The sequence below is a fragment of the Syzygium oleosum genome, unplaced genomic scaffold (genome assembly GCF_021117445.2).
Source record: "Syzygium oleosum isolate NSW1041296 unplaced genomic scaffold, Sole_v2.1 Sole_v2.08, whole genome shotgun sequence".
Taxonomy (NCBI): domain Eukaryota; kingdom Viridiplantae; phylum Streptophyta; class Magnoliopsida; order Myrtales; family Myrtaceae; genus Syzygium; species Syzygium oleosum.
The window spans coordinates 6,039,476-6,056,926 of NW_026607492.1; the positions used below are offsets into that span (position 1 = coordinate 6,039,476).

The 17,451-nt window shown below is 42.6% G+C and overlaps 1 protein-coding gene and 1 non-coding gene across 2 annotated transcripts; both read right to left on the bottom strand.

The window, feature by feature from the left end:
• Positions 1-7,193: 7,193 nt before the first annotated feature.
• LOC115685006 (GATA transcription factor 5-like) lies at positions 7,194-8,943 on the bottom strand. Its single transcript, XM_030609987.2, has 2 exons — positions 8,302-8,943; positions 7,194-8,160 (listed from the first exon to the last, which is right to left on the bottom strand). The coding sequence occupies exons 1-2, from the start codon at positions 8,650-8,652 to the stop codon at positions 7,450-7,452; spliced, it is 1,062 nt and encodes a 353-aa protein (XP_030465847.1). The 5' UTR covers positions 8,653-8,943; the 3' UTR covers positions 7,194-7,449.
• A 6,162-nt stretch (positions 8,944-15,105) lies between these two features.
• On the bottom strand, positions 15,106-15,176 carry TRNAG-GCC (transfer RNA glycine (anticodon GCC)). Its single transcript has one exon. It is a non-coding gene; the product is annotated as a tRNA-Gly (tRNA).
• Between the last annotated feature and the right edge of the window lie 2,275 nt (positions 15,177-17,451).

The window sequence follows — 17,451 nt, forward strand, 5'->3', positions numbered from 1 at the left end:
TCTCAATCCGCTAGTTTCCAACTCTCAAAATGTCCCGAAAGCTCAATTAAAAGGCAAACCAAAAGTAAATAAATAAATAAATAAAAGAAAATTATAAGGAATGAGAATGAGAGCCGGCCCATGCGTTGCATTGTACGTTGACCTTCGTTGTAGAATTATTATGCTTTTTCTTTCTTTGGGCCACTTGGTGGAACTCTTATTGCTGGTTTTACTCTAGACATAGCATTGCATGATCGATTTGGGGAGGTTTTAGCAATTTAAAGGAATTGCGGGGGTCAAAACGCTAATATAAGATAAAAGGAGCTGTCCCATTTGGTAAAGGTCAAAAAGGAAGGAGGATCTATTTATCCCAGTCTTAAAAGTAGCACTTTTTTTTTTTGTTTTCTCTTTGAGATATTGAAACAAAAGAAATAACATTTCGAGTCCTCCAGAATTATGGAAATTAGATTTTTGGATATTGTATTATTTATATGCTTCAAAAGATTTTTTTTAGATTTTAGCATTTATGTTAAGTTAAATTTTTAATCGAGGGAAAAAGTTACTTCAAACTCACGATTTTGAGACATAAAACTTTCCTCAGTGAAATCCTCGAACAACCTGGCAAGATCAACACGTCGAATCGCATGATCATGGCCGATTTATCTTTTGTTTTGTTTTTGTTCCTATATCTGAAGCTTTGGATGCAGATTAGTCTATCTAAGTTTAATTAGATTGACATTTGGTTAAGTTTTTCAACACCGATTTACCTATGTTTCTCTCTCCCATTTGTAGTTTAATTTCTAGTGATGCCATATCAATATGTCCTTCAATGTTTGCATTATATTCTAGACTCCCCCCGACAAGGGCCTTAAGAATGCAACATCGGAAGTCTAATCCTACGTCACGCCGTCTCTATTTGTCCCTTCTTTTTGAATTAGGTTCGAGCTCTTCTTCTCCTACAATGAAGCGCCCATTATATTTTACCTGAGAGAACGTATTGTAATGAGACCGACATTTATTGCAGTTATGTTGTTGCCTTATATGATATCAAAGTCCATATTACAAGTTCGACCCATTTAACATCCTCCAAATTACTGTGCTATGTGATATTTAATTTATCGTGTGGCGACCCCAAGTTATTCATTTGATGATAGAGCATCTACATCATGATATATATCTCTATAGTGGATTTAGCTTCATGACAACCTAAGCTTCTGACCAAATTCGTTTCCCGACATGCAATATTTCTCGAAGGAGCCGCAAAGGGTGGCGAGTAGTTGGGACGGGTGAGATTTTGCCGTCACTTGATTGCCACGAAACGAGCTTCTTCTTCTTCTTTTTTTTGGAGGGATTTTCGTATTGGAATTTTACGTACCAACGCGAATTCCTTATGCGTGTTTTTTTTTATAAATTTTTTGGGTAGCTCGAAGTTGGTTGAGACATGATGTATCCAATAAAGCCATGCGAAAGCATATCTTGTGAACAACCGCCCAGCCATTTTCCCACGTCATCCCTCGATTTCGACAATAAATGCTGGTATCCTCAATTGAAACTAATAAGTGAAAAGAGATCACGTGTAAGTCGAGCCGTATTAGGAGCGGCACGAGGGGAAGAACCCGACTCTAATATTGTGTTAAAAAGTCCAAGCCAAAATCTTAAACTGATAGGTGAAAGGAGAACACATGTACATAAAAAATATATAATATCCCTTTGTCGAGCAATGTTGGATATTTCAACAACACAAAACAAACAATTGTAGCTGATCAAATCTTTCGAAGTCATCGAAATCGTAGTTCAAACTTGCTCGGTGTGCATTTGAGAAACCGAATCCGTAAATGTAATATTCTATTTTCATTGTTGGGCTTCCATACAATTTAAGTTGGATTGGGTTTTATCCAATGGGTTCAAACTTGAGACATGATTACGACTAGGGCAGAGGATGGTTCCAGTGTAGAACCGGGTTCAGGGTATACAAGGTTGGTTCTAAGTTCCAAAAATTAGGAAATCGATTCTGATGAGTAGAACCTGGAACCTACAACAAGTCTTTGTCTTTTTCTTGTTTTATATCTTTGCGCATTCATGCGGTTTTATGTGGCATTCTGATGATGAGTGTATAATTTGGAACCATTAATATGAGCTTTCATTTCAGGTAAATCCATAACTGAGACTTTTTATTATTAATGTTTCATATTTTTCGTGTGTCTAAATATAAGTTATGGTAAGTGGATTATAGTAGTAAATTGTGACAATTAGAGGTGATTATTTACTACAATTATTTAATTAAGAATACATGTGGAACTTTGATAGACTCTGAAACCTGTGACAAGATAGGTTTTAGATTCCAGAATATACATGGTATGTTTTAGGTTTCAAAAGTTTAGGAGCCGGTTCCGACATATAGTTCGAAGTGGAACCAGGATCGATCCTAGAGCCGCTTACCTCTAATCACAACACGTCTTTTAGCATCGAGGGTTAAAACTGTTCAATCCCTTTTCGTCCTGAAATTCGGGACAGACAACTACTTGATGTGGAGATTTGAGCAACGCATGAGGCCGACATAAAGTAATGCCACAAACTCGAGTGGCTCAGGCAATTTGATTGTAGCATAGTGATTCAATGTACATGTTGTGCCGAGACGGGGAATGAGCAGTGAACTGATAGCTGACATTAGTGGTGGCCTTTGCATGGATGAAGCGAGCAAGGAAATTCATCGCAATGTCTCTTAGATTTCATTGAAGAGACCGTGCCATTCTACAGTATCTAGATTTCAACTTCGAAATGCGACCGCTAGTCTCAACTCATGGTCGATATCTCTTGTGATTTCCATCGGTTTATATCGACTGTCGATTTTTTAATTATGTCACATAGGATTTCAGGGTGTCTCGTCATTTTCTCGCCACACGATATGCTATTTTATAATCAAAGTTGTCCTGTTGTTGCTCTTTCTAGTACATGAATGTGTGGACGATGATTAGGATGTGTTAATGTGTTTAAAGTGACAATTACGTAGTTTATTGTATGTAAAAAGTCTTCAAACTTTTATTTACATAATCGACATTCTATTCTTTTTTCTTCTGAATTCTGAAAAGCACCCTATATGGAGAATGAGTGTACATACATATTGTAAACATCCTAAAGGACTTCTATGAACTTTTGAGAATTATGGACAGTCCACCAATTTTTCGTGAAGAAAATCTTATCCACCCATCTCGAGATGCGATGTTCAAACCTCTCCCATTAAACTTGAAAGGCTTTAAGCAACCTCTCTAATAAAAGTTGTTAATTATTAAAAAAAGGAAAAATCTGATCAACAGTCCTAAACGTTTGGCTCAACGTGCAATCAAATTTCATAATTTCAAATTTATATAATCAAATCTTAAACGTTTTTTATCGAGTGCAATATAGTCCTCCCGGTAAGCTCATGGACAAATTTGCTCGCGTGACACCCGAAATCGGACGTGGCTTTTTTTTTTTAAAAATTTCTTATAGCATTCTTTGCACTGATATGGTGCCAAAATGGCGCCACGCCAAAAAAAGTCAAAAGTTAAAAAATAAAAATGTTAAAGAAAAATAAAAAAAGAATAAGACCACCAAATTGGAGAAGAACAATAAAGCCAAGAAAAAAAATTACCAAAAAGCCCAAAACATATTGTACTTATGTCAATTCAGTCATAAACCTTTAGTTTGGCCAATTTAGTCATAAACCTTTTAATTATACCAATTTAGTCATTCGAGTCAATTTTAGTTGAAAATCGCTAACGTAGCGGTTTAGTTAGTGCCAATCGTCCTACGTGACACGGCCAACACTAACATCAACAATCTTTGCAATTTTTTAATTTTTCTGAATGTCTTATTATTTTATTATGTTATTGTCCTTTTTCTTTTTTATTCTTTTCTCTCTTTTTTCCAACCCTGCGTCGGCAACCCTCGCCTAGTTTGGCGAATGGCGTTACGGCCCTTGCCGACCGCTAGCGAGGGTCGAGGACCTCACCCAGATTGCAGGCAAGGTGGCCTTCACCTAGATCTGGATTGCGAAAAAAGAAAAAAGTAATAAAAGGATTCAAAAAAATTTAAAAATTATCCACGTCACCGCTGGCTGTATCACGTAGGACAGCTGGCGTTGACTAGACTGCCATATTAGCGATTTTTCGATCAAAATTGGCCACTATGACTAAATAGGCAAATCGTTAAAAGGTGTCAAACTAAATTGGTCAAATTGAAAGGTTTATAACTAAATTATACAAGTGCAATAAATTTAAAACTTTTTTGGTAATTTTCCCTAAAGAGTAATCAAAGTTCGAGAGAGAGCATTGGCAGGTTAAGGTCGTACTTGATAATTTGGGGCTTGCATCGCCCCTGCGCTGCCCACAAGGGTCGGCGATCGTAGGATTCCGACTTGACACGTCAGTAATATGGGCCTTGAGTTTGTCGGAAGAATTAAAGTGCACTTGATAAAACATGTTTAGGATATGGTTGTACAACTTCAAATGTTTATGACTTTGTTATACATTGGACTAAACGTTTAAAGCTGTCTGTACAACTTTCACGTCGTCATACTTATAGTAAAAGCACATTTTTTAATTTTCCCGAAGCATGATATAACATTTACAGATTTATGAAGTGTACAAATTTCGTATTTTCTTCCAGGATATTTCGACAATGTTCAACACTTGTTTGATTTATTTGAATGAGGAGTAATGCATCCAAAAATGCATTCATGCATCTTGATTATCAAACATTGCTAACGAATTTCAAATCACGCTGAATCCAAAACAATGCATCTTGATTATAAAAAGTTGCCTCATCTTAATGCACAACACAATTTTCGTTGAAGATACATGTAATGATCTCTCTCTATAAAAATCGAAATACATGCATCTTCTCTCTATAACGAAAGAGAAAAGAAGCAACATTTTGGATAATTAAAAGATTTGGGTACACCGAATCTAGGCGAGCACCCCCGAAAGGCAAAATCACAACAACAGTAGGAGATCTCGGTACGTGCTCACTATTAAAGATGGATTCGGTGATTAGCCGCCAATTTTGATTTGAAAAAGTCACATATTTGATCCTTGTTTTGATGATTCATCCTGTCATTTGGAGGTTATTTTGTTTTGAAGTTATTTTGGATTTGTCTTGGTTTTCAGTTGTACTTCATTGTCTTTATCTTATATTTCCATGGGGGATAAGTGCACTACAAGTCCTAAAACTTATCACAAAAGTGCGTTTGAGTCCTAAAACTTGCAAAAAGTTCGTTTGAGTCCTAAAACTTGTCAAAATGGTTCGTTTGAGTCCTAAAGTTAACACCGTTAGATTTACTAACGGAAAATGCTGACGTGGCGCTGACGTGTCGTTTTTAATTATTTTTCTTGAGACACGTGGCGCCACGTCAGCAAAAATAAAAATAAAAATAGAAAAAACTGAAAAAAAAAAAAAAAAAAACCAAAAAAAGGAAAAAAAAAAAAAAACCGGCGGTGGCCAAGCCCGGCGGCCGGGAAGGACCGGCGAGGGTCGCCTGGGCCTTCCCGAAGCCCGACGACCCTCGCCGGCCCCGGGCGAGTCCCCGGCGAGGGCCGGCGACCCTCGCTCGAGATCCGGGGCGAGGGTCGCGCCCTCCCGAGATCGAGGGTCGCCGGCCCTCGCCGGGGACTCGCTCGGGGCCGGCGAGGGTCGCCTGGGCCTTCCCGAAGCCCGGCGACCTCCGCCGGCCCCGGCGAGTCCCTCGGCGAGGGCCGGCGACCCTCGCTCAGATCTGGCGAGGGCGGCGACCTCGCTCGGATCGGGGCGAGGGTCGCGCCTCCCCGGATCGAGGGTCGCCGCCCTCGCGGGGACTCGCCGGGGCCGGCGAGGTCGCTGGGCCTTCCCGGAGCCGGCGACCCCGCCGGCCCGGCGAGTCCCCGGCGAGGCGGCGACCCTCGCTCGGATGGGACGAGGGTCGCGCTCGCCCGAATCCGAGCGAGGGTCGCCGCCCTCGCGGGGACTCGCCCGGCGGCGGGGTCGCCGGGCTCGGAAGGCCCAGCGACCCTCGCCGGCCCGGCGAGTCCCGGCGAGGGCCGGCGACCCTCGATCGGGGAGGGCGCAACCTCGCCCCCGAGATCGAGCGAGGGTCGCCGACCCTCGCCCGAGGCCGACGAGGGTCGTCGGCCCTCGCCCGGGCCAGCGAGGGTCGCCGGGGCCGGGAAGGCCCAGCGACCTCGCCGGTCCTTCCCGGTGGCTGTGGCGGCGGCCATCGACGGTGGCCGCCGGGCTTGGCCACCGCCGGTTCTTTTTTTTTTTTTTCCTTTTTTTGGTTTTTTTTTTTTTTTTTTCAGTTTTTTCTATTTTTATTTTTATTTTTGCTGACGTGGCGCCACGTGTCTCAAGAAAAATAATTAAAAACGACACGTCAGCGCCACGTCAGCATTTTCCGTTAGAAAATCTAACGGTGTTAACTTTAGGACTCAAACGAATCATTTTGACAAGTTTTAGGACTCAAATGAACTTTTTGCAAGTTTTAGGACTCAAACGCACTTTTGTGATAAGTTTTAGGACTTGCAGTGCACTTATCCCTTTTCATGGATATGAATGAATTGTTACTTTGACAAAATAATAATAATAATAATCTTGACTATACCTCAATCGAATACGACTAATTTCCCGCTATCTTCACTGACAAGTACCATGATTCCCCCACCATATTAGCAATTCCCAAGAAGGGTGATTTAATTCAAAAATTTGACAACCCAACGCCCATATTAGGACAAGAGAAAAAGGGGGTGGTCCACCTATCCTTCCCACGGGGCACGGGCAACCAAGATCACTACATTGTCCCCATCGAGATATTTCACAAACCACCAAGATATCTCCCTCTACCCCTCCCCCTCCATCACCATTCCTTTGCCTCAACGCATTCCACCTCCAACACTCAACCCCTCATTTCATACCAATCATCAAATTTGATTCATCTCCACGCATAGCCAACATCACTTCCACTACCAATTCTTGCAATTTTGGCTGCTCCTCCAAGCTCTCTCTAATATAAGTGAAGAGACACACATAGCCCAATGCGCCCCGATCCCATCCGATCTACACCGGTACTTCTTTTATAAGCACGATGAAGCGGACATGTTGTTTGTTCGCAATCAACGCATCGACAATTCGTTGATCTGTCGGCCGATTAACGATACTGGAGTTAGTATTCGATACTATTGTTGGGAACAAGAAGTCAAATAATGTTGGGCGGAAAAAGGGCAAATCGAATTAAAAAGTTGTTAATCTGAAATTTTGTGAAAGAAAAAAGGTACACTAATGAGTCACTCTCCCTTCATGGCCTAAGACCTAATCTAACGCATTCGTCCACGGAAATTAATGTAATCTAGTAAATTCTAAGGGACCTAACTCTCTCCGGCGGGGGACCTAGCGGACCGGACCGGACCGGACCGGTCCATTCTTCTCAGCCATTGTTGACTCGAGCGGTAGCAAGGGGAAATTTCAAAAGCTGGGGACAGCCTGAGCGGACCCGGGTTGACCCGGCACCTCCTTCTTCCGCCGCATCTCCAGCACTTTCCGGTGGTGGTTCGAGTGCATCTCGCTCGAGAAGGTCGGGCTACACGCGGGCCGGTACTCGGGGAACAGCCGGCCCGACTTGAACCGGACCCCGCAGGCGTTGCAGAGGGTCTTCGCGCCGTGCGGGCCGGCCCTCCACTGCGGGGTCCTCTGCACGCCGCAGTGGCTGCACCGCCGAGTCGGCGGCTGGGGGGCGGGGGGGCCCAACGCCTGCTGGGCCGGCCTCTTCTGCTTCTTCGCCGGCGGCGGTTTCGGCTCCGAGTAGGTTACATTCTCGAGCGGTTCCAGGCTCCGGACCGGGCGGGGGGTCGTGCAAGCGAGCCAGTTACTCGCCGGCGAATTGGAGCTCGACGACGACGAGCAGCTGCTCGAGGAAGCGTCGGTCAGGGACGGCGACCTGAGGGACCAGACCCGGCCGCCGGTCCTCGCGCGCTTGCTCCTCCTGGATTTGGCCTGAGCGGGCGTCGCGAAATGAGGCTTCCCCGCCGCCGGAGCTTCCGGTCCGGACCGGTTCTGGTGATTCTGCGGATTCCGAGGCTTCTCCGGCGGGAACACGGCGGTGAACGGAGAGGAGAATTCGGAGAAGGAATCGTCCACGAAATGGGACAACCATTCGAGCTCTGCCAAATCATCATCCTGCAATGAAAATCACGACTTTGGCTCATTTCCCATTGATCACTTCAGAGGAAAACGAACAAGAATCCAAGCAAAAGAAAAAAAAAAGGAAAATTTGAAAAACCCCAGTTTTGGACAATGACAGAGGATTGCGATTTTTACCGGAACGCTGAGTTCACTGGCGGGCAAAGGCCCAAAATCCTCCTTTTTGGCCGAAAGCCTCTCTTCAGCTGAGCAAGAAACAGAGGAAACCAATTTCGCTGCCTCTCCTTCTCCTTCTCCTCCTTCTTCCTCTTCTGGTTTTGGGTTTCGCTCTTCTCCTTCTGGCTCTTGTGCTTGGACTAAGCCTTCGTCGTTCGAGAAGTCGAGGAGGTAGTCCACGAGGAAGTCGTCGGCCGACGAGGCGTTCTGCGAATTACTGGCCGCGGGCCAGACGAACTCCTCCGAAACGAGCGGCCTCGCGGCCATTTCCCTCCTGAAGCTCGTCTTCAGAGCGGCCTCCACGCACTCCATTTCCGTTCCGACCTTGACACGCGCACGCGGAAACCCAAGAACCACCCACGATTCGAAACCGGCCAAAAACACGGAACTTTCCTCCGGTTTCCCCACCCGCACACGCACACACTCGCATGCAAACCGATAGATTACGAAACAGGGGAGCCAAAATCGCTTCTTTTTCCCCCCCTCCGGGCTACCTCGAACGGCGAAGAAGAGGAAGGAGACGAAGATAAGAGAGAGAGAGAGAGAGAGAGAGAGATGATGGGTGGTGGGTTGGGTGAAGCATTGATTGGAAGGGGGGGATGAAAAGAGGGTCCGTGCAGGCTCACATAATTTCTTTCGAATTTTCACTTTTTTCCAACTCTCTCTCTCTCTCTCTCTCTCTCTCTCTCTCTCTCTCTCTGTGCTGTTTTGGACTTCGTATCGCGGTCGTATTTTCGTGCGTTCGTACGTTGGGATCGTGTGGATAACGGGCCTTCCTTTTTTAAACACTCTTGCGGATGGATCTTCTTCTCCTTCGGAAATTACGAGGTTTGCCCTTCTTGCCCCTCTTTTTAACTCCTCCTTCCTTTCTTTCTTTCTTTTCTGTTTTTTACTGTCCTTTCTCTTCTTCTTTCTTTTTTGAATTTGAATGGATTTGAATATTTGAAAGCAGGGGTTGGGGCTGCTGTCAAATCGGAAATTCGTTGTGGCGAGATTCTTGGAAATGACTCCGCTTCTGCAGAAAGAAAGATGAATTTTGGTTCATTTTCTATGTGCCGCGAAAACACAATTGTTCCGAAAATCTTAACTTACCTAATTTGCAATCGTATATTTACATTCTATGCAGAAAAGGGTTTAGATGCTCCTTCTTTTTTTTTTCACGTGTCTTTAGATTTTATACCAATGGGTTCGATTGGATTCGCCCTTTGTTTCGTGACAAATTATTGAATTCGTACATTTGGGCAAATTATGAACTTCAATGAATAAATACTTTTTTGGGCAGATCTTTACGTCTATTTACGTTTGTCTCTCTCTTTGAAATTTGCAAATCCAATAAGATAGTTTTTGAGCCTTGAGATATTTTATACGATTTATTTGAAAGGTTCTCGGGTGTTCCGTATTAAATAAAAATTAAAAAGAAAAGTCGACCAAAACACGCCTCGTGAATGGAAAACATGTGATGCCTTCGTATGTCATCTATTGATTTTCCCATAAATTTAAACTCAACCCTTTGCATGCATGACAAATATGAAAAAGAAAAAGGCCATGTCTTTATGAAGCCACTAGTCTTTGACCTTGTCTATATAATTATTCCACTTTCTTTTCTGTTTATTTTACGAAAAATAAATAATTTAAAATATATATTTTTTTAAAGATGATTTCTTGTGCTGCTTACGAATACGGATGAACAAAAAATATTCTCATCGTTCATGCAAATATTTCGATATTAAATATTATTGATAATGAAAATATTAATTACTGATTAATTATTTTAAACGATATAAATAATTATTTTTTTTGCAAAGTAAACGAAGTGGGTACTTCTCAAAGTTTTCTGATTTAAAAGTTGGACAAGGTATCGCATTTCACGACGACAAAATCATGTGGTGAATATCCCGAGGGAGCAGCCAGCCCTTTATCGATTTTTTCTCTCTTTTACTTTTCTTCTTTCGGAAATATTTTTCGGGCCATCGCTTTTGACTCCTTTTTAAGTAAATTTTCCCACTTAAATACCGCATTCTTCGCCGCTGATTTGCTAAAGTTTAATTACGTATCTTTCCCGCTAAATCTATTCGGTTTTTGAAAGCCCCTGATTAACCCCTTCATAAAATTCACTAATTCTTTTGAAAAATCATGTCAATTATAGTTCGTGATGAACGTTTATCAATCGGTTTCATTTTTTTTTCCTTTTCTTGGTTTCTAAGTTATGCTCAAGCGGTGATGGGGACCATAAGAAATGAATGATAGCTCTCCCAAATAAATAAATCCTAACACTATCTCCTATTGTCCATCATTATTCTTGTTATCCTTACCTATTGATTACTCGTATCTCCCGTTGCTTGCTCGATATAGCCATGTTCGTATCTTCTATTTTTCACGCGTAAGGGTTGGCTTTCCGCATAGAAGGCTATACTCGAATGATATTGTATATAGAGGCCAAGCTTGCGTTTACAAAACCCAAGCTGGGATCCTTGGTGCCTGTGCCTGGATCCCTGGCGCTCAGGAATGAATCAAAGGCTCGAGTCCATCGAGGCCGACCCTAGAACCCTAAGAGTGTTCCACACTCGGGCCCAAGTACCAAAGACTCGGGCATGGGCATCGGCGTTCTGGGCTCGTTGCCAAGGACTCAGGAATAGGTGTTGGAGTTTCTATGCCCAAGCTCTCTAATCTAATTGTCAATATTTAGTCCTATATTTGTAAAATGATTATGATTTGTTAAGTGGAATCATTTTCTCGAATTTAAGTATCGGTTTTCCATTGACTTATTGCCTCAGCGGTCCAAACAACAGAAAATGAGACAATGTTTTTTCAGGAAAAAAATTTTGCGAAACAAATGGAGCCTAAGTATATAATCACTGGAGCACCAATTCATTAATGATTTTCTCTTTCGGATGCTAATACTTTTTTGATATGAAAAAGGGCTAAAGCCGAATATAATTGGATGCTTATATATTTGCTCATAACATACTATTTAACTTTTCTTTTCCTTCTTCATTTAATTACTACTACCCTAAAAATCGGCTCATATTAATTTTGTTTGGGGCCCCAACTAGTGGGAAGACCGCCCTAGTTCATGCTTTTAATATATGGCACCTATTCTTCCATCTTTGAAAACTCTTACTTTAGTTGCAATATTTATATATTTAATTCTGAGCTTGTGCTGGCCTGCTGGCAAAATAAATGTCCATAGTATTTTTTTTTTGGTAAAAAAATGTCCATAGCATAAATGCCCTTTACTGAATTATTTGACTTTTTTTTGTTTTTTGTCGAGCTGAATTATTTGACTTAATCATAACAAGACAAGACAAAAAGAAAAAATCCAACTACCGTAGACATAGCCATAGCCGGCTTGGTGAATTTTTACCTCACACCAGACTATTTTTACACGTTATTTAGTTACTAAGGATGACAATTGATGTCTATTTCGACATCAAAAGCCGCTTATGCAAAGGAAAATAGAAAACCTCCAAAGGATTTTTATTAATTTTTTGTTAACAAGTTCCTAAGCACCTTTATTTTTTGGTCGGAAGTCTAAGCACCTTAAAAAAACACATTTCGAATGCACTTTTTTCTAGTGTTAAGTGCAACCGGTGCGCATTTGAAAAGGAAAATATTTCCTCGTTCAGTGTAATTAACGAGGGCTCAAAAACACTCATCAAGCACCGTTTTTTTTTAGGGAAAAGTACATAAAAAATCATAAATTTATTGCTTTGATACTAATTCAGTTTTAAATCTTTCAATTAGACCAATTTAGTCATAAACATTTTTATATTTTGCCAATTAAATCTATTCGACCAATTTAGGCCGGAAATTACTGACGTGAAAGTCAGCCATTTTGTGTGGCACATTTAGCAATAACGTGAACTTTTTTTTATAATTTTTTTCTTTTTTTTTCTTCCATGGCCTGTGTTAGCAAGGGTCGGCCTTACCAAAGCCACGGCGGCCTCGCCGGGCATTGCCTGGGCAAGGGTTGGCCTAGCCTGATCTAGCAAGGGTAGACTCGCCAGCGCTTGCCCTCGCCCAAGCAAAGGCAAACCCTCTCTTAGGCGAGGCCAGTCCTCATCGGCCATGGCATGTGCCGACCCCCGACACAGGCCACGGAAAAAAAAATAAAGAAAAAAATTCAAAAAAATATTAAAAATATTTGAAAAAAATATCTATATTAACGCCAGCCATGCCATGTAGGATAGCCGTTGTCCATGTTAGCAATTTCAGCCTAAATTGATTAGATGAACTCAATTGAAAAAATGTAAAATGTTTAAAATTAAATTAGCCTAATTGAAAGGTTTAAAACTGGATTGTTACAAATGGAACAAGTTTAAAACTTTTCAAATATTTTTCCCCATTTTTTTTACTGTCGGAGAAGTCCAAAAAGAATAGGAGCATTTGCTCCAAAATAGCATCGCTAAAAAAGGTCCCGTTGACAAGTGCCCTCGAGACACTAATCAAGTTATCCACAGGCGAAAATATCACGCATCAAGACACCTCGAAAAATCGAAGAACTCCACGTCCTAACAACAAAGCCGTTCGCTCAAAATAGCAAATCAAATTTCCAAAACATGCTCAACGAAATTTTAAGAACTGCCCAATCAAACGCTCCCTCTCCCCTTCCAACATTTTCCGACGCTCCAAACTTCTGCAGGCCGCTTATCAAAAGCAAGGCAACATGGTAATAATATATAAAGGGCATGCCCGCATCCTTTCGAAAGCAGAGGCAGTGAAAAAGCAGAGGCAATGCAATGCGGGCCGAGGTTAAAAAGGCCAGCTTTTCTGGTCGCCAAATGTCCCCACTCCAATGATTCGCTCGTCCCTCTCTCTTCTCTCTCTCTCTCTCCCTCCACCAAGAAGAACAGGCATCATTCGAGTTTGCGATAACTCGATTAGCTGAGATGACCGAACTTATTCTAAGTTTTACTCGCTCGTTTCGTGCGTTCTTGCTTGTGCATGCGCGACAAAAAGAGAATAAGGTCCCTCCTGCTGTGTTCCGTCGCTGATGAGAGATGCTCAGGAGTTTTAATATCTGGTTTTAACTTGGTGTTCAGAGTTCCACACGCAATTGCAACCTATTTTATGGATATAATAGTTGACTGCGCAATCTTGAATTGTACGCACCAAGAGGCATGCGGCTCCACTGGTGAAGGGATTAGAGAAGCGGGGTTAGAGAGTACCGGGTCCAGGGTTCGATCCCCGTGAGCATTGCACACACATGTACATAGAGGAAATGAGCGAGACCAAAAAAAGTTCTTGAACTGTATGCTCGCATGGTTAGATAAATGGAAGTCCGATGTTTGGTAGTGGGGATGTCGCAAGTAGCAGCCCCGTATCTAAGCCAGATTAACATGCCCCTATTTGTTCCCTTTTTCTAGGTGTCGCGACCTGGTGGTACCCAAATCAGGTTTCGTGCATCGTGTCGATTTTGCCTGCCCAATTTAGTCCGGGATAAACCGCTTGTGTGCGCGTCGAGAAATTCTCGAACAATTCTTTTGCCAAGTAAAAATTGGAAGCCTTTATACTCTTGAGGTGTGACGTCCGAACATAGAAGAAGAAATTAGGGCGTATCTTAATAGGTTGTCAATAAGCAACTTAGCCACCAAAAACTACACACTCTCTCGTATGCGTATCTTAACAAATTCTAATTTCTAAGATAGAATGCGCCGCGATGGGCCGAAATGAAAGTACGATCGCTTAACGATGCCGTGCGATTCGAGCAGTATCTGTACTTCAATACACAACCCTTTTAAAGCGTGTTTTTTTTTGCATGGCGTCATTGCTTTTTTAATTGGTGTAAAAATGGTTTTATAGGATCGTCCATATATTTCAAATTCCTTCGGGATTTTAGGAGAGAACAGAAAGCTACAAAAATCTTAGGGTGGGCGATTCTCATAGGTGACGGCTTTTGAAAACGGACGAACCGAAGTCGAGTCTTCGCGCGGAAGCGCCGGCTCCGGGGGAAGTCAACATCACATCAGCCGCCCCCCACGAGCCGCCCGCCCACGTGTCACGCCGTGATTGGAGGCCGCGGACGGTCTTTCTAGAACCTTCTCTCGTTTTTTTTATTCGAGGAATACTTGGTTTTTAATGTTGCCTTGTTCGGATTTTGCCAAAAGAATTCTCGAATGTTGACAAAAAAATTGGATTAGTCAAGAGTCAACGAGTCATTAAGAGCTTCCGGTCCCGTCCATGGAGGGAAAAATTAAGGAATGATGATGAGAAAATGGCCTGAATTTGTCTTAATCGATCAGCCAACGTTTTCAAAAAGAGTGGCCCATGCCCATCAAGCATTGGCTGAGTTTTTTCTTCAGGAAATAAATAGATTAACCATATTTGCGCTCTCTCGGCGTGTGATTGTAATATCGTTTTTTTTTTTCCGAACATTCAACTGGCATGTTTAAATCCACGAAAGCAATTTTTATTGGTTCGATTGGGTCCGTGAATTTGTTTTTAATTGTTCAACGCCATTGTCTCATCGATGAGTATTAATGGAATTTGCTGATGTCGACATGGATATTATAAGACGAACGTCGAACGGGGAATATTTCGTGCGCGAATGATTCATCGCGACATTCGTTTGAGAATGCAAAAAAGTAATACATGTTCACATTTGCTCCAAGAAAAGAAAATGAAAAATCATTAGGAAATTAACGAGCATGTAAAGCAAGCAAGCCAGGGTGAACTTCAAGAAAATACTGTATTTTGGTATTTTATACTTTAGGCTAAAGTATAAAAATAAATATACGTACAAAAAGAGGAGGGAAAAAAGTAGGATGCACCAGCCGGGAATCGAACCCGGGTCTGTACCGTGGCAGGGTACTATTCTACCACTAGACCACTGGTGCTGATGGGATCAAAGGGGATATAAATGAATTTTGTTAAAAACAAAATCTCATGAAGACACCGTTTGAACAAGGAAGAGGAAGCTACGAACATTTTTGGCTTTTGACCTTTTTCCAATACGAGTACCATTTTCACAACCCAAGATCTTTGTTTTCGCTCACTCGTGAAGTGAAGATCACCTGCTTTGGCATTTGACGCAGCCTCTTCTTTCAATTTCTTTTTCTTTTCTTCTTTTTATCAAGACTCCTCACAGGAATAATGTATGGGATGGTACTTTGGTAGTAAGAACTTCTGGTGCATGTTTGCTCTTGTGGAATGATATGCTCTGGATTCAATCTCCAAAAGCATCCCGAGAAATTATAAAAAGAAAAAACCAAAAATCTCTGTTACAGCTTTTTCGTTCTGTTTAAAATTTACTACAAGTGGATTGTGGAGTGACTAAGCTGATGGCGATTTGTGAATTCAAGGCCTTTCTTATTCCATTCTAATCTGTTCTGTCCTGCCTCAGCAGGAAGACACCCAGCTAAATGACATGCTTCACTTGAAGAACGATACTGGAAGCTAAAAAGCATTTCGGGCTGCTAACATGTGATGTAACCGTGATATGAGCTGTGCAAGCAGGCACGTTTCCTGAAATGCGAACGAAATCGAGAGAAAAACGGGTCGGCCACAACTCCTCAAACAACTACAGTTATCTTTCTGTACTTTTTAGTTTTTTTTTTTTGTTTCTGGTGAAATGAAGACGTCGATTATGACGATGTGTAGAGCTGGTTATGTCGCGTGCTCCGTTGCCGTTGTGCTCAGTTTGTTGAAATTCGAAAATGTCGACGCTTTGCCTGTGTATCCATTCTGGTTTAGTCAAATACCCTGAATTGGCATCAGTACGAGTTATTCGCATCAAAAGATTTAACTGTGAATTCTGGTATTAATCAAAAGAATTAACTGGTACAATCATAGGACACCAAAGGGAAAAAGGAAAAACCACAGCTCTTTTCATCAATTAATACATACTCGTGTATTTTACTATGCTCTTTTAAAAGCAGTTCGTGTGGAACTTTTCCTATGAGCTTCCCTTGGACTGTCGTTATTGAAAGAGCGAGAAAAAAAAGCAGTTCCTACGGATGAACTATTGATGATTACAAGGAGGGAGTGGGGCGCCGCAGAGTCCTGGATTTCCCGAAAAAGCGGATGCGGGAATATTGGCCTTATGAGGAGGAATTCTCCCAACTAACAAATTGTCCGAAACATCGAACTCCTGAAGTCCCTTCAAGTTCAGCACCTCTTTCGGGATCCCGCCCCTCAATTTATTCTGCGAAAGCCGAACCGTCGTCAGTGCCGTGGCATTGCCGAGTTCCTCCGGTATTTCGCCCGATATCCCGTCATTCACAAGCTCCAGTGTCTGTATCTGGCTCAACTTCCCCATCGACTTCGGTATAGATCCTCCGAGCACGTTGTCGGACAAAATCAACAATGTGATCGAGGTCATTGCCTCCATCTCTCCGACATTCTCATCGATCGGGCCTCGGAACATGTTATTCGACAGATTGATGGAGTTGAAACGCCCGAGTGGGTCTCGGATTCGTTTCAGGAACACGGAGTTAAGGCGGCCAGTGAACCTGTTTGAATGGAGATCGAGGTCCATTAGGAGGGAGAGATTCTTGAACTCGCTTGGAATCGGCGAGTGGAAGCCGTTGTTTGATAAGTTGAGAAAAGAAAGGTTGCTCATGTTTCCGACCCATCGCGGCAGCTTCCCGGTCAGTGCATTGCTCGATAAATCCAGCGTGGACAGAGACGAGGACGATAACCACCTCGGAAGTGGGCCCTCGATCCCAGTCTTTGCCAGAAGCAGACTGAAGAGCCTCAATTCTTGAAACCATCTCGGTAAGGTCACTAATCTTAGTGGATTGTTGGAAAGGTCTAAGCTCTGCAGGTTCTTCAATTTCGATAGCGAGGTCGGGATCGGACCGGAGATTTGGTTTCTCGATAGATCAAGGCTCTGGAGGCTCTGCAGGTTCCCGAAGCTCGATGGTATTCGTCCCACAAAGCGGTTGTTTGAGAAGAAAATGTCGGTGAGGGTCGTGAGGTGGCCGATCGTGTAAGGCAAGTTGCCACCGAGCATGTTGTTCTCTAGGATCAGCCGTTGAATCTTGGTAAGGTTGCCAATGGAAGCCGGCATTCTTCCTGTCAACTTGTTTTCCGATAACTGGCAGAACACTAAAGACCCGAGTCCTGAAATGGAAGACGGGATGCTTCCCTGTATCTCGTTGCGGTTAAGGT

What these genes read in the sequence shown, in the direction of transcription:
- LOC115685006 (XM_030609987.2), bottom strand. Translation starts at nt 8,652, where the DNA reads ATGGAGTGCGTGGAGGCCGCTCTGAAGACGAGCTTCAGGAGGGAAATG. An exon ending in CCAGTGAACTCAGCGTTCCG is followed by an intron (nt 8,161 to 8,301) that starts GTAAAAATCGCA and finishes TTTTCATTGCAG; the next exon opens with GATGATGATTTGGCAGAGCT.